The sequence below is a fragment of the Melanotaenia boesemani genome, chromosome 1 (genome assembly GCF_017639745.1).
Source record: "Melanotaenia boesemani isolate fMelBoe1 chromosome 1, fMelBoe1.pri, whole genome shotgun sequence".
In the NCBI taxonomy this organism is placed as follows: Eukaryota; Metazoa; Chordata; class Actinopteri; order Atheriniformes; family Melanotaeniidae; genus Melanotaenia; species Melanotaenia boesemani.
The window spans coordinates 22508735-22525920 of record NC_055682.1 but is presented as its reverse complement, the minus strand read 5'-3'; the positions used below and the strand labels follow the sequence as shown (position 1 = coordinate 22525920).

At 36.5% G+C, this 17186-nt stretch overlaps 1 protein-coding gene across 1 annotated transcript; it reads right to left on the bottom strand.

Annotated features, from left to right (window-relative positions):
- Positions 1 to 4986: 4986 nt before the first annotated feature.
- slc38a8b (solute carrier family 38 member 8b) lies at positions 4987 to 13857 on the bottom strand. Its single transcript, XM_041991473.1, has 10 exons — positions 13669 to 13857; positions 11131 to 11329; positions 10114 to 10270; positions 9927 to 10031; positions 9782 to 9839; positions 7657 to 7771; positions 7441 to 7588; positions 7146 to 7348; positions 6003 to 6054; positions 4987 to 5089 (listed from the first exon to the last, which is right to left on the bottom strand). The coding sequence occupies exons 1-10, from the start codon at positions 13855 to 13857 to the stop codon at positions 4987 to 4989; spliced, it is 1329 nt and encodes a 442-aa protein (XP_041847407.1).
- Between the last annotated feature and the right edge of the window lie 3329 nt (positions 13858 to 17186).

Sequence of the window (17186 nt, the reverse complement as noted above, 5' to 3'; positions counted from 1 at the left end):
ATTGACTCTTTTGTTTATTAATATTGAATTCTAGAGCTGTGCCTGTAGTCATGCCATTATATAAGGATCACAAGTTGATTGTAATTTCTAGAGAACAAAATTTGTTGTGATCACAAGATCATGTTGAAGACATTGAGAATTAGTGTCTCATTAGTTTGATCACACTTGATTTTAGCTTTCAAGATTGCAGTCGTGCCCATTGGGGAGCTGCAGTTAGGTCATCAAAGCAAACAATACTAGCAAAGATGACACATTTATCACTTCCCACTGATGCGTCACCCAGCAGCCACACAAAACACTCCTGAAGTCACTCCCATCATCCCTGTTTGATATTTTCAGGTGAAATCAGAAGCTGCCATCTATGTATGCTGGTTCCTGATATCTGATAACCATGAGAGGAAACCCTTCTGTTTTCATCGCAACAAATCCAGGTTGTTATATCAAGATAATGTGGCAATTAGATTGTGATTTCAAGATAATGGCTTTAAAGAATGATGTCATGCACATATGTTTTCAGCTGCCATAGATACTGATAAAGCTGAATGTCACCAGTAGACAAGTTTTAAATATCAGAATAAGAGGGTGAATGAGCATAATTCAGTGTTCAGACTATTTTTTTAAGAAGTAATTTAAAGTATACTGAGGCACTCAAGAAGGTAGAAAATAAAAAGCCTTTATTATCTCATGGCTAATCTATTAAAAAACATATAAACGCCAACACTCGTTTTTTCTACCTTTTTGAGTGCCTCAGTAATCTTTTCATGAGTTAAACTTGATCCCATAACTGAAGAGCACCAGAGGAATACCATTCAAGTAATTTAAAGTGTTTGAAGGAGAATAAGTCAGTAAGCATCCACTGTTTCACAGAATTTTCTGGCAGCAAAAACTGAACCACATTTGAATGTGTTATACTGTCAGTAATATATTAGCTATTAACTTTACTTTCCTTCAAATCTAGTTCATATAGATTACATTTGTTGCTCTTCCAAAGTCTGTTATGCTATGCTGTGCTATGCTATGCTATGCTATGCTATGCTATGCTATGCTATGCTGTGCTATGCTATGCTATGCTATGCTATGCTATGCTGTGCTATGCTGTGCTATGCTATGCTATGTAGTGTGGTATATTAAACTTCTCGATTGTTTCAGATTTAAGGAGGGGGTCAACCCACAAAAGCATTTTAAGAGATGTGATGAGCATAAATCTAAGCTCTACATGTATGGAGTGAAAAAAAACATGAAGTTTCTTATGCTTAAAAAAGTGCTTTCATATATTGAACATATGTTCTCTATCTGATTTGTGAGTTATTTTCTTATCAATTTCTCATAAATATATTCATTTTTGCTGAAATTAGCTTGTTACATCAGGAGGTGGTATTATGCTGAACTGTCAAAGACTGCCAGAGTTTTACATTTAATGAGTTACTTTATGAGAGCTTTTTCACTAAACATATATATGGCCCTAAAAAATGTTAACAGTTGCCATCAAATTAGATTGATCAGTGTGTTAATGTGTGTGTGAATGGGTGAATGTGATGTACATGTAAAGCGCTTTGGATAAAAGCACTTTATAAGTACAGACAGTTTACCATTTAGTTACACGGGTAAAATATTTCAAGACTGAAGTAGAAAGAAAAAACAAGTTCATTTTTAGTATCACAAATTGGATGCAATGTCATCCTTATTTGCTGCACAGACACTGGCTTCCCCTTAACCCAAGCTTACCACTGCTGCATCTTTTATCCCCCAGAGTTTAGCTTTGAGGTCAAAGATCTGCTGTTGCCACTTCAATAAAGGCTGAGTGGCACATCGATGGATGCGTGATAGCTACTGCTACTGCAAGGGCGTATGCATTTATGCACGCAACCATTTCATACATGAATATGTGTGAACTGTGCAAACTGCAGTGGGAGCAACATCTCTGTTCTTACTGTGTGTAGAGACAGAAACCAGCTGTCAGAAATCTGCCACTTATCTGCAAATGAAATAGCAACAAAATCACTTTTTTTTATTCCTTCAGAACACAAAAGACACGAAGATTTCAATCAGTGTGACACACACACACACACATTGTAATATGAATAACACCCATTCTCATTCAGACATTCTGCTGATGCTCTTATCAGAAACAATTAAACATATAAAAGGGACGTTGCCACAAATTGCCATTTAATTAATTAGCTCTGCAAGAAGCCTGCATTACAAGTAATCTATCAGTGAGACAGCAGCTAAAGGGGACAGCATAATAATGAGGGCTGGAAATTATTTTTCAGAGGCTGAGATAATCTAATTCGGAGAATAATAGATGATTTCAGCCCATGCTAGCGGCGTCACAGAGATAATGTTCGTCTGTCTGTGGCTTGGTCCACCGCTTTGGACCAGACTTGAAAGATCATCTGTTACAGAGGTTAAATGAAATTTTGTCCAGACATGTAGGGTATCAGAATCCTAATGATTTTTTGTGGAATTCTGACAACTTCTTTAGAGCCACTAAGGGCGCCGTTTCACCTTTTCCAAGCAAGACTCATTCAAAGTCTGTAAAAAGTCTGTGGTCTCAGCTATTAGCAACAAACTCAGTTTATTTCCTGACAATATACTGATTTTCCCTTCAGTGTGAGTCTTGATGATTTATTGTAAAATTTTACATATACAACATTGAAATTTCCCACTAAAGCATTTTTTCATTTCATTTAATTTTTTATGTACAAACTGAGATAACCCAGTACTGTTTAGACTGACCGTATGTTTTTATGGCATAAAATGGTCCTGGAGACCTTCTATGACTAGAGCTTATCTATAGGCAGTGTGGAGTACTTTAGCAGATGTTTAAGTCTGTTACTGATCAAAGATGTCATAGGTCGCATTAATCAAGCTAAATGTCTCATTAATCCACAGACTCCAGCTTGACCATAGCATGATGTAAGCTAATCTAATATAGCCACAACTGTGCTTCATAACCAAATACATAGGAAACTAATAACCTTCCCATCATCTTCCGCTGTTTTTTTATTTACCGTGATAATTAGCAAATGTCAACATGCTAACATTTCAAAGTTGGTAAAACACTGGGTGAAGTCTAGTTGGTGGGAAACAGCTGACAGTGGAAGTAGTGTTGTGTATCTCAGCTAAATCACGATCATTCCAGTTTTTTATGCTGGAAAATCTGAAACAATTTTGCATAAGGGCTAATCTCTTGATTAGAAGTGTAAATCATAAGTTTGATCAGGAGACAGTATTATATCATGTCAGTGGGCAATGATTTGATGTTTGTCAATATCACAAATTCTGCCAAGGTATGATTTTGGTTCGATTAAATTCAGTTGAATTAGATTCAATTCAGGCGTCAGTGATCGAAACGAGACGACATTACATGCTGATTTTAAACAATTCATTACAAAACATCAAAAGATAATTTTTATTCTTGAGTGTAATCAGATATTAAATGAAAAACTGTCCTTCATCTTTTCTTTTAACAAACATGGACTGAGTCACATTCTGCATATTGAGCTTTAACATTTTCCCTTGATTTAAAGAACAGGAAGAATAAATTAGTTGTTTTTATTTATTTTTTACATTATATCAGGATATAGTGTAAACTTTACTCCTGTTAGGCGTCTCATATTATTTTCACAATTTAGTCATAATAACTAAGGTAGTGCGGTCTGACTTTATCATAGCTGCACACCACACCTTTGGATATTTTGGATAATTTTCTTTCATCAAACTAAAGTAAGAAGAAATTTGGTTGTATGAACAAAGCAAATATAAACAATCCCACATGTTCTTTCTTAACTTTCCTATAAACCTAATGTCGAGGTCACACAGAGTGCAGCTCCAGGATTTAAGATGTAGTTAGTTTTAGTTTCAAGGATTCTTTTTTTTCTTTTCCTGCATTTCATGGATTTAGTCACCCATCAGGTCAAAATATAATCTTACAGAGAAGAGTATCACAGTCAAAGGTTTTCCTTAAGAACACCAGTGCTTCACAAGATGAAAATATCTATTACATAACAGTAGAATTGATTAAGCTTCTGTGTTTTTCTATTTTTAAATAAGTCATTTTAATTCAGCTTGTGCCTTTGCTTGGGTAAAAAAAAAAAATGCAGTGTGTATGCCACTGTATTTCCATTAAGTATATGGGTCATTTGTTGCTTTTAATCCCACTCCAACAGATAGATATAATACCCAGTATTTAGATTTGATGTAAATTATTACTCTCTAACACTCCATGATCTATGAATGCTTGCAGGCAATGTCCCTAAACTCCTTTAAACTTGAAGTCAATAAATAATAAACAGTCTCGTTCTGCACATTTTGGCACTGAAAGCTGCAGATGTAAAGCACCGCTATGATTCAGGCTAACAGAATCAAGTAACACAGAAAAAAATAATAACAATAATTTCAATGACAAAGACTCTTTCAGTATGTATAGAATATATATTTTCTCACTTAGTTCCTTTACACATGTAATCACCTCAAAATGATCACACCCTACCAGAATAACCAAGATATGAACCAGTTTTCACTTATCTGTGGACAGTTCAGCAATATCAGGACCACACTTGTTCTGTTACACAGAAGAAATGAATAATTCTTAAATGATGCAATGGCGCCCTCTGGCGGCGCTAAGAATAAGCTAATACTACTGGAATATTACTACAGCAGCAAACAACATTATATATATTCAAACATATATACACATATTTGTTTTAAATACACATTAAACTATTCACTTTCCTTTTTTTTTACTTCAGCTCTTTAACATAGTTGAATGATTAGAATATTCAAGTTTTATGCATTAAAGACGAGAAAATATTACAATCAGACATAGTACACAGATTTTCTTAATAAGCTGCAGATGACCGTGGCTTACAAAGATATGTACAGCAAAAAATCCACCTTCACGAATTCAACATTCAGTTGTGCAAAAGAGATGACCTTTATAGTGGCAGCAGCTGCACAGAGTGGTGATACAGGCAGAAAAACTTAGAATTTGTGGAAAATCTCCATCACAGCAATGGTGGTGCTCTGCCCAAAAATGAAGGCTCCAACTATGATTGTTATCACTCCCCAAATTGTTAAAATGAGCCTGCAATGAAAAATAAAATCATGGCATCAAGAACATCAAAAAAAAGCACAAATTGCTTTTAATGGTAATAGTTAAAACAGATAGGACAAGTTTTTTTATCATAAACTTTTATGAGTTTTTCTTTAGACATTACAAGTGCCTGTTTACATCCCCTTCATTTAGAACTTCCTTAATCCACCATGTTTTGGATTTAAAAAAGTAAAGGAAATATTTATTAGTTATTTGTCCTCATTTTAACACAATAATGTCACACAGTCACTGCAGATTGGAAAACAGCCCCACCCCCATGAGTTTACCATTCTACCACTTCTCAAAGATGCTCCGTAGGATTTTATTTTGATGACTGGGGAGGCCATTTAAGTACAATAATCTCATGTCACATTCAAGGACGCATTCAGTTTATATGAGCTTTGTCACTTTGTGGTGTAGAGACATGAACAGATGGGTACATTGTGATCGTAAAGGGACATATGGTCTGCAGCTACAGTCAAGTGTGGTGCATAAAGGTCAGCTGGCACTAAAATTCTTGCAGGGTGCCAAAAACAACATCTTTCAAATCAATAAAACATTTAACCAACATCAACACTTTTTTTCTGTTGAAGGCATTAAATCCATTATGATCTTGCCATGATATTTGCTTTAAAAACCAGTTAAAAAAGTGGCCGGTGAGACAATGTTCAATATGACTGTAAGCACCAGTGACTGTTGCATATTCAGCTGGTCTGCTGTTTGCTGATAACTACTGGTTGCAATGATAATTTAATTTAATTAATTAGAAATGTACTGAGTGTGTACATCTCTGTTTCCTACAGTTCATTCCAGAAAATCAAAAACTGCTTTTGCTTAATGGCCAAAATGAAATAAGTACCACATGATCTTGTCCTAACAACACAGTGTAAATACATATACTCACCCGACTCTATGAGATACATCTTCTGTTTGCATTGTGAACACAAGACATAGACCTGCAACCCACACACACAAAACAAAACATCAAATCATTTGACATCAACTAAATTAACAAATTATCTGGACAGTCAGTTAGTTTTAGGAACAGTGAAAGTGCAGAAAAATGTGACAAAGACCATGATGACCACTTTTTTTCTGGATGTTGACATTCTGCACAGCACATGATTATTCAGTTCACAAGAAAATAACTAGATTCAGTTTGATAATATGCTGTGGTCAAAATGCAAATTGTAATTCAATAGAAGCTAAAGATAACATCTTGCATTAATGAAAACTGTATTTCTGCACACACTGTCTGTTTCTCTCTTTCTCTGGTGAGCATTGTTATAAAAATGTGAAGTTTTGCTATTTGCAGACGACAGCATTTAGACCACACTTCACTAATTTCTACAACAAGAAAATCAAATGTCTGAGGAGGGAACAAGTGTGTATCATTTTCTCTTTGAAGGGACACCTCTTATACCAAATTAAACAGCTAATGTGCAAACTTACTCTCACCCATACTGCTGATACTGGGGCACGTTCTATTTTTAGAGTAGTAAGCAGTGAGTATCTGTACAAGCACAGTTAGGCAATAAGTGCATGTGCACTTGCTTATATTACATTTACACATCTAACCATTCCCATCATGATGTCCTGGAAGCTTCTCGTTGGAAATGCACATCTGTTATAGTTTTATATTTTAGGCATTTTACCGTATAGATTAAAATAGTTGGTATTAGACAACATTTGCAAAATGACTTCAGAGAATTAAAATCACACTTACTGTATCAGTTGTCATTAAAAATGAAAATGAGCAAAATTATATGAGTGGTTGAGTATTTTTCTGTTAGTTGAGGTTGTAATTGCACTTTATCTGGCTGAGAGAAGGCGAAAAGAAGTCAGCTTTGGAATCCCAGTTTGTGTCACTGGGAAAGAGTAAAATTGGCTCATATCATTCTATTCTATTCTACAGTCATTTAGCAGACACTTTTATCCAAAGCAACTTACATTTGAGAGTAAGAACAGCACAAGCAAGAATTCAAACAAGATGGGACATCATAATTAAGTGGTAGTCAGACTGCTGTGAGTCTGGACTTTTCTTTACCAGGAAAGATAAAGATGAAGAAGGCGCTGATTCCTCCAATGACACTGATGACATCAGCCATGTCTGGGACAAACATGGCAATGAGAAGAGTGAAGGTGATCCAGGCCACAGTTAAAACAACTCTGCAGCGACTCTCAAATGAATGAGTAACAATTCCTCTGCGACGTCTTTGAACCCGTAACATCAGGTTCAGGATGACAGATCTGTTTCGTACACAGAGACACAACATGGCACTAAACAAATACACCAAGTCACACAGTAAGAAAGAAAAAAAACTTCACTGATTGTGAAATACCGTCCCAGAAGCAGAATAATGGGATAGATGGTAATTATGGATATTCCAAAAAGTAGTCTGGAAATTATCATGACCACATCATTTCCTGGGTATGACATCAAAATATCTGAGGCGACAGCTCGGCCAAACGTCATGAAGCCATAAACACCTGATGAGGAAAATAATGGATAAGATAGCAGTAATGCAACCAGAGTAATGTTTCAGAGGTGAACTCACCGGTGAGAGTGTAGATAAGCAGGCAGAAAAACATGGAGAGCACAGAGATGACCACCCAGTGAGAGAGCTTCTGGTTCTCCATGCTGCTATAGATCGCTATACAGGCCTCATGACACTACAAACACACACACAATAATGGGAATCAATCACTCAATCAATCAATCAATCAATCAATCAATCAATCAATCTTTCATGTCTTCATAAATAAATGCAAATCCACCAATTATGAAAGATGAGAATACTTTAATAAAAAGATTGGAGGTTATTGTAAATAAATAAGGATTTAACACAGTGTAGTATAGCCACTAATAATGTGTTGAAGCCTTTGGTAACAGTAACATCTACTGAACATTTCTTGCAGCATCAAACAGCTTTTGCATCTGTTTGCTGGCAGTGTCTGACTTTTTTTTTTTAAGTAAATTGTTTATGTATTGACTGATTTCAGGTCTCTCCAAAGATATGTAATCAGTTTAGTTATTTATGAACTCACACCAAGTGTTCTGGCACTGGTTAACACATTACACACTTTGAAGTTCATCTGATTTTATTTTATTTTTTATTTAATTATTTTTCTTCAGTTCTTTAATACACTCAGTGCCAAACTACCAGATGCACTAAAGCTGCTTCCCCAGTATGTTAGTACCTGCAGTGCTTTCCTGTAGGTAGGGTGCTCATTCTCTTTTCATTTTTATTTTGGTGAATTCCCAAAAACTTAATATATAAAATAAAAAATAGTGATGTTTTTTTTATTCTATTCTTTTGAAAAAAAGGGTGGGGTTTATTAGAAAAGGCTTTGCATTAGCCTTCATTAACATAAGTATTTTTATTTTGATCTTGCCTCTAGCAGAAATGTCCTTTAATACTCCAGATTGCTCCAGATGAGCCTTAAAATCTTTAAATGTCTTGTAAGGTGTTTTTCCTCAGTCCACCCGAGCCTTCAAAGACTATAGTTTCTTTTTAAAGTTATTTCATGGAAATAGACATTTTTACAACTGTGAACCTTCTTGTTAACACTTAAAATGTTAGAAGAGGGATTTGGGGATTTTTGGAGGTTGTCATGTAGCTTTTGGACAAGTTCTGTTTTTGTATGACAACCTTTAGGTGCTGTGTGCGCTCAATCAAGAGTTGGGTTGGATTTTTGTGGTGAGGTGGTGCATCACAAGGTAAGGCTGAACTGGAAATCAAACTCAGGTCACACAAGGAAAGAAGTTAAAAAAGGTTCATAAGTTTGATTGTCAAGTGAATGTAACACAAGGGTGGTGATTTATCTTTGAAGTAAGACATGATGCACATTCCCCCCAAATTTAGTTAAAGAAAGGCTAGTTCAAGAATTACATTTTTTACACATTAAAGAAGTTTATTGTTTAGTTTTATTTCACAATTTCTTCTTTGCATTGTCTAAATATGCATCAAAAATAGCAATAACTAGGCTAATATGTCTCATGTTGCCATTTTGGATTTCTTGAAAGCACTAAAAGTTTTCAATAAGATGAGTCTTATCAACCAGCAGACTGTTATTACAGGCACATTCGAATGCAGATGAGACATTCAAGGTGATTCTGGGCCTTTATCTTTAGATAGTTCTGTAACATTAACATATATCCTTGATTTCCAGACATGTTTAAAGGTATTGCTTTTTTAGCACAGCATTAAAAGTTAGTCAGTTTCTCAGTTTGTACGATCGTTTGTGTAAAGTGTGGACTGAAGTCTGCCTATAAAAATGTCAGCACCCATGAAAATTTCATGGATAGTGTATTGATGAGTTATTTACCCCAAAAAACTCTAAAAAGAACAACATAATTAATTGCAGAATATTCAGACTGAGAGAGGTGAGTAATTTGTGACAGTAACCAGACCTTAATGATCATTTAAAATTATGGTAATGAGCTGAACATCCACAATTTTAGCTTGACTTTAGTTTTTGCCTTTTGTGTCACATTTTGTCAGCATATGAGTTTAAGCTGGACAAGATATTTGGAGAAGGGGATTTTATGTGGTGCTGTTCTGCTGTGTTTCGGTGGGAAAGATGCCCATCTGGCAGATGATCAGATAACAGCACTACCTCAAACTGAAAAGCCTGAGTGATGGCAGGCTGCATATCTTATGTGCCTGAAGATGATCCTACCTGGAAGCCAAAGCAAATGGTTGGTACGACGCTGAACATAGATGCCCATGAGCTCACGCTGAAAGACACACATGTGAATTTACTGATGTACATGATACAATGATCAGAATAATAAGCAAATTCATCCACTAAAATGCAGTGTTACCCCTGGCTGTGCTCTGGAGTTATTATAGCCGTGTGGCTGTCCATCAGGTGATATTTGACGATCACTGCTACAGACAGATATGTAGCAGCCAGCGTCCCTAACACACTGACATGAAGAGAAACAGTAAGCTGATCAAATCACTGACATTAAGCCAGACATTTCCTAGACGGTAGGTAAACGCTGTTACCTCGTGTATTTTTGGATGCCAATTTCTTTAGGGATAGACAGCGGTAGGATGATGACAAGGCACATGATGAAAAGGGCAAAGCGCTGGTCCGTGTACCAGTGATAAGGCATTTCTGTCTCATGCAACCCAGTCACAGTCTCGTATAAAGAAATGCACACTTGGGAGAAACAACCAACACAAGGCATCAGAAAACTGCACAAAAAGAGGAGTCATCCAATCCAATGAGGCTAACTAGATGTACAGGCTAACTTACTGCTTAGGAGCAAAATTTCAGATTTTAAGTTGGTGAATAAACATTAAGAATTATGTAAATTCCTGTGAATGCAGGATATCTCTAGGAGCTCCATCTCCACTGTGCTGCATGCAGAATTTCTGAACAAAGAGAGGGTTGTTTGTAAATCCAATCAAATACTCTGTTTAAAATTGGAGCAGAGCTAAAACATCACAGGGATTTGAGAGGTTTCAGATGGACAAATCAAAAAAGAATTCAATGCTGTACAACTCTCAGTCACATGTTTAACCTTAATACTAGCTCAAATGAAAATTAAAAAGCGGATGATTTGTGATTTATAATCTGAAAGAGATTCATTTATATATATATATATGAATAGCTCCTACATTTATCCTAGACTCTAAGGGTTAGTGATGACATGATAGCATCAAACACTGGAAAAACCAGTGAGAGGAGAGTAAACCCACTTAACAAGAGGGATGCTAATAGGAGCTATGTGTACTATCCTGTCTAACCTCTGAGACCCGGTAAAGGAGATGTTTTCATTTGAGTACTTGTTTGTGCTAATGTTTCATGTCATGCTCTGCTGACAAATTATTAGCAGATTTTGCTAAAATTACACTGCATTTGATATTATGCTTCCCTGCATAGAGGAATAAAAGCCTAAACAACATGTTTTCATGATTCATGCTTGTTTAGTTAGCATAAAGGTGGAAAAGTCCTCTAAACACAAACTGGACATATTAGGACATGGAAAGAAATTGATATGTTTTCTTTCCGCTTACATTTTTCTAGCTGGTCCTGCACCACCACCAGGAAGGCTACACTTATCATGAAGAGGTTGAAGCAGAAACAGACTTCACAGAGTTTTCCCACCGCTTGTCCACACACTTCTCTCACCACGTCCTGATATGTATTTTGTCTGCTGACAGATGACGCATAGCCGAGGATGACCAGACCACTGATGAGGAATACCAGAGATACCTGAGGGGCATCAAAGACAGGAGTTTAGAGGTAATAATCATTCAGTCAAAGACCAGAGTGATACTGACACAAACTTATAGGGCAGACTATGAAGTGATAGAGGGCAGATACATTTTGACAATGGACATAGGAAAGTGGCTCAACAATAACACGAAGAAAGGAACGTCCATGAGCTTGGACGATTCCAGTGACGAGACCTAGCAAGATAGCAACTACTGCAGTGACTACAGGTGTGTGTCCCTCTTGTGTCCCAAATTACAGTTTTACTGACAGTATTTTGGTATGTTAGGCTTTTGTCTACTCCAGGTGTTTCCTTGAGATTTTACAGAGTTAAAGTAAGTTGCACAATATTTAACAGAATTAGTTTGGTTGAATTTTAGCCGTTCTCTAAAAAGTTTGAGAGCACAATGAAAACATCTGCACTGTGCATCTGTGCTGCTCAGTGTAAAATGTGCACCACGAGCCTCAACGTATCTCATAATATTGCTGTTTAAGTTCTTCAACTGATCTCGGCCTCAGACAGTCAGTCTTGGTTGAGACTGTTAGACTGACTTACATTGGCTGGATCCAATGGCTAATTTTAGACAATTTTAGGCAATTTTATGCTAATTATAGTCTATGGCAAAAATGTGTCTTTCTTTTTTTTTCTCTCTCTCTTTTCTTTTTTTTTTTTTTTTTTTTTTTTAGGTTATAATTTAAATATTTTTAAATGTAAAAAAATCCTGTTGTAGGAAACACTTTAATGGTATTCTATATCTAATCTGCTTTTGTATGGGTCAAATATTGAATTATTAATCTAGAATTTGGCCTCTTAAGAATTTCACTTGATAAATAGGACTTGCACACAGCGATCAACTGCCCGACCTGTTACTGTATCTTGGCGCTTGGACTGGTGCGTGGAATTCTTATGAACTTGAAAGTTTATATAGGATTTGACTACCTTTAGACAAATTTCCTTGTCATTCCTTTAAGTAGTCTTCAGAAGTAGTTCTTTTTAAGGGCTTTCTACAGCTCTTTTCTGGGTGTTGTCTGCCCTTTGTTTTGTTCTCTTCTATCCCACATTGCTTCAGTAATGTTGAGATCTGTTGTCATTTATGTTTAGTCCAGTTATTGTACAATTTGGCATAACTCACCCATCTCTTCTCAATTCCATTATATGGAGGCCATTTATGATGAGGCTTCAGTGTATAGGAGATGTTACTGAGGTGCACCTCTAAGAATCTGGGTCAGGTCTAGCTGGATTTGTTTTCCTCTGTTTCTTAGATATCACTTTCAGATCCTGTTTATTTGCTGAAGATTTGTAGGTGTTTTTTTTGTCCTGCCACATTCTTTTGTCATCCACTTGTTTAGTGTTCTCAAGATTTTCAAGGGCATTTGACATATAATTCTAAGATATGCCCAGTGGCAACAACTTTCTGCATACAAACATATTTTGTGCCTGTCAAACTGTGTTATCTTTTGCTTATGTTCTTAAATAAAACTGAAACAATGGCAACAAATTATCTTAGAGACACAACACAGGTTGATCTTTTGAGTTATTTTTTATTGACTCAAAGTCAGTGTTAAATGGCTAAACAGCAAAAACTTCAGGAAACCTGAAAAGCTAGTACTAAAGACCACTTTAAAAGAAAGTCTGACTCCTTGAAATGTGGGATGACTCCAGAATTTATAGTACTTAAGCTTGGACACTAAGCTGGTTGTGTTCATTTTTAAATCAAATCAAATCAAATTAAACTTTATTTATAAAGCACTAATTATGCTGGGGCAACACAAAGTGCTTTACATGAAAAAAAAAATCAATTTATGCATATTAAAAACAAAAGAAGCCTTTTCACACATCAAAAGAGACTACATTAAAAAAGAACAGTCAAAGTCTTTCATACAGTTGCATGCACAGACATGCATATAAACACACAAAGCAGCCCCCCACCCATTCTGCACAAACATGACTCCTTGATTTCTGTCTCTGAACTAAAAATAGTATAAAACACTAAAAGTGATGAACAGAAAGCTTGTTATCTATGAAATCCACACACAATCACATTAGTGGTAGTCAGACGCAGCACAGTGACCATTTGGGTCCTCACCTAAACTTTGAGCTTCATTAGAGCTCACCTGTGAAAAATAGGTATCTCTTTCACACCAAGAAGAGACAGGGGGATGGTGATCCATATTATGCATACACAGGTTGCCGCCCAGCATGAATACTTACTCATAAAACTCTCTGACTAAACACTGACTTAATAAGCCACATTTTTTTATAATTTGCGGTGAAAATATTTGCACTCTTCGCTTGAAAATATCAGGAGCAACAATTACACTTTCCTTAAAGAACTCACCATCTCCACACAGATGGCTGTGGTCACTCCTCCAGCCTTCTCAAAGGCCCAGGGGAAGTTGAGCAGTCCAGCTCCAAGTGCAGATTTCAGCATGATGAACACAGCTCCAAACGAACCAAGCCGAGGAGGATCCGCATGAGATGCAGACCGGGCCAGCAGGCTGATGCTCTCACGGGCCAGTTCCTCCATGACTCCCACACTCACTCACCAGAGACGATGTTTAAAGAGTCTTTGTGAACAACTCTGTGTGATCATAGCTAGTGGTAAACCATGGAATATATAGACCTACACACCCGTGCACATGGCTCTAATTTAACTATTGAGCATTTCACGCAGAGGTGACACATATAACACCAAAGTGTGTGTGTTTGCTTGTGTGTGCTTTCGCTCTGTCCCTTTATGTCTGTCATTAAAACCGCAGGAGTAGCTTAATGTCAATAGCTGCTGTGCCTCTGCACAGTTTTTCTGTGGTGGAAAACAAACAAGTTTGCTGTGCAGTAACTTCATTAAAGACATTGATAGAAGAATAAGTAACAAGTAGAGCAAAGCAGAATGTAAAAGTGACATTTTGAAACTGGCACCTTTTCAATGTGTTACCTCAAAAGTAATGCCAGAGTATGGAAATCAGTGAAGTTTCAGGACCTCAACAGCAAAACTGAACACTCCCTTTTGTGTTAGTGGTTATATGCATCCACATAATCTGTCATAAATTTAATAAAGAGACTCAGAAGACATTCATGTTGAACTTAGGGGAATTAAGTATGTGATAGGGAGGAAAAACCAGAGGTTAACCAGTCATTTTAAATTCTCTTGAGACCTTAAATATCTGTAGAAAATTTCCAGTCTGTTTATGACATAGTTGTATTAGTATTACCAACTGACGGATCAGTATTAAGTCTTTGGAAAGCTACTAGTATGGCTAAAATTAGAAATCTGATGCTATGTAATGCAGTCAAGTGGGTTTTGTTTTTTGTTGTTGTTGTTGTTGTTGTTTTTGTTCTTTTAAGAAACAATTGAGAAGTGAACCCAACTGATATAAAAACTAAATTATTTCTGCTTTGTTATTTTTGTTCACAGACCCAATAAAACAGACCGTTTTTTGTAGATCTGGCCCTAATTTTCAAGATATCTTATCAGTTCAAAAAGAAATTCAAACTCTGGAGGATTTATTAAAAGCCAGATGTTAATCGGTCTCCATTGTACAAACTTCTACTATGTTGTGATTAAAATTAATCAGGGGTAATCAACAGATTTAGGTTGATAACAGTCTGCAATTTGGGACTCAGTTTGTTTCACAAGAACATTTAAACTCATTGTCGTGCTTGGGGATCAAACTACTGACCATCATTTTGGAAGAAACCACTGAGCCTGTAGACAGTGAGCAACTTTAAGTTAACACTAACAAAGGTTTTAACATTTAGACTCACTCTGACAGAGATGCATCTCTACTCCATTTATAGATTTTGATTAGACCTTAATTTATTGTTATTGTAGATATAGGTAAAGTACGAATTGTTTACTTTGACTGATATGTTGTTTTATTAGAATTTCTGAATTGTATTTACAAGATAGGAATATATTTTAAAAGATGTTTTCTGTGAGGAATCTATAACATTCAAAGAAAAGTTACTTAGACACATGGCCGAGAATCAACTCCGCCAATCTCTGTTCTGCATTTTGGCCAATTTGCAACCTGTGAGTTGTTGTACATTGATCTCTATGTTAATGTAGATTTACAATAGAAGGTGTCTGTTCTTTAAAAGTCTTCCTCTGATACAGACATCTTTCATTGCCAAGGCCCTTAACTGTGCCCAGATGGGTAAATGTATGCAGATATACATGTTTCCTTTGGCATCCAGTTGCTGCCCTGTCAGGCTGTGTCATAACACGAAAAGCTCTTGTGCTGCATTTCCATTTCAGTGTGTTTTCCTTGTGGATGTACCGGTAACTGTCTTCCACCACCGCTGTGTTTTCACCCAGGAAATAAGTGTTTGGGTTATCCCTGTTTCTCCTAAAATATACATTCATCTAATCACATACATTTAAGATAAGAAGACTTTTTTCAAATCATGCCACAAAATGGTCAACCAGTTCTCTGTATTCAGCCTCTTGTCCATCACTGATATACCCAACAACTGTAGAGACATCAGAATATTTCTGGAGATGACAGGACTCGGAGATGTACTGGAAGACTGTAGTGCAGGGCTATTTAACTCGGTCCAGAAACTAATTCTGTGGTCATTTTTTTCTAATCAAGCAGCCTTTACAAATTACGTCAAAGCTACCTGTTTTATACACTTTGGCCACCAGGTGGCTTTGTGTGCACATGAAGCCTTGAGGAATTAATCATTTTCTGAACCAGCTGGACAGCTTCTCTGCTTCATTGCTTCATGAGGCTTCAACTGGCCATCACTAGCTAAAACTGTTTTGTTAGTTAAATATTAATTTAATTTGATTGTAGCTCACCACACTTAGCATGTGTTCCAAGAGCAAAAGGAGGGAAAGCAGATCACTACCTGTATTTATAGGGTTTACCCTTATTAGTGATATCACTGGAAGGGATCAAATATAGGGCAGATTGGTACTGTTGGGTTACATGAATTGTTTAATTTTTTACAGTTTAGTTGTGTATGGTACCATCAAGGAATGATGACTGTTCAAGGGATAATTTAAGGTTACTATGTATGAGAAACTTAATGGTATTTTTAGATTTGTGTGTAAAGAATAGACTTACCTGTCAAGTGGTCGGAGTCTAGGGAAGCCATTTTGTGAACAGGTTATATAAGGCTGTGAGGAAGTCATGTGAATGCAGCAGGTTGCATATGAGATTAATTTTGGTTTTGTTGATTTCAATTATGTTTTGTTGACTAAAGTTAACTGTTAAGTTACATCTTCTTTCTTTGCAGTGTTTCCATATTTTCTTTCACCTTTAAAATAAATACTTGGCATTTTGGACGACCTCTGCCTACTGCCTTCTTTTAACCAGTCACACAACCTATCACATGGCTGCTGTCTTATCTATCCATCCAAAAGTGTTCCTTCCATCCGAGATTCCTCCACCGCACCATATTATTGAGGGATTCACAAACCTGAATAAACAAAACTCAGCATTGTGGATGTTGAGAACAAGCCAAACATCAAGTGTTAATGTGCCATTCAGCTTACAGGTTTATAGCCTTTATGTTCTGCCTCTATAAAATCCTACCATATGGATAGTACAATCAACTACACATGAAAGCTATAATCCCTTTCATGTCTAACATACCATCTGCCATAGAGCAGGAAGCATCCCACGTTGTTCTACATCTCAATGACTTCTGACGACATGATGAAACCTCTTACTTAGGAACAAATAGAAACGTGTATGATTTATTCAAGATCTGAACAGCTTGATATGGAGGCGTTGACGCTACTTAAACAAGTCATAGTGAAATGAAGGACACAAAGAGATTAGACTGGACACGCACATGAAGGTGTTCTGGGGACATTTCGGAGGCTTAGGCAGCTGATTATTCAGG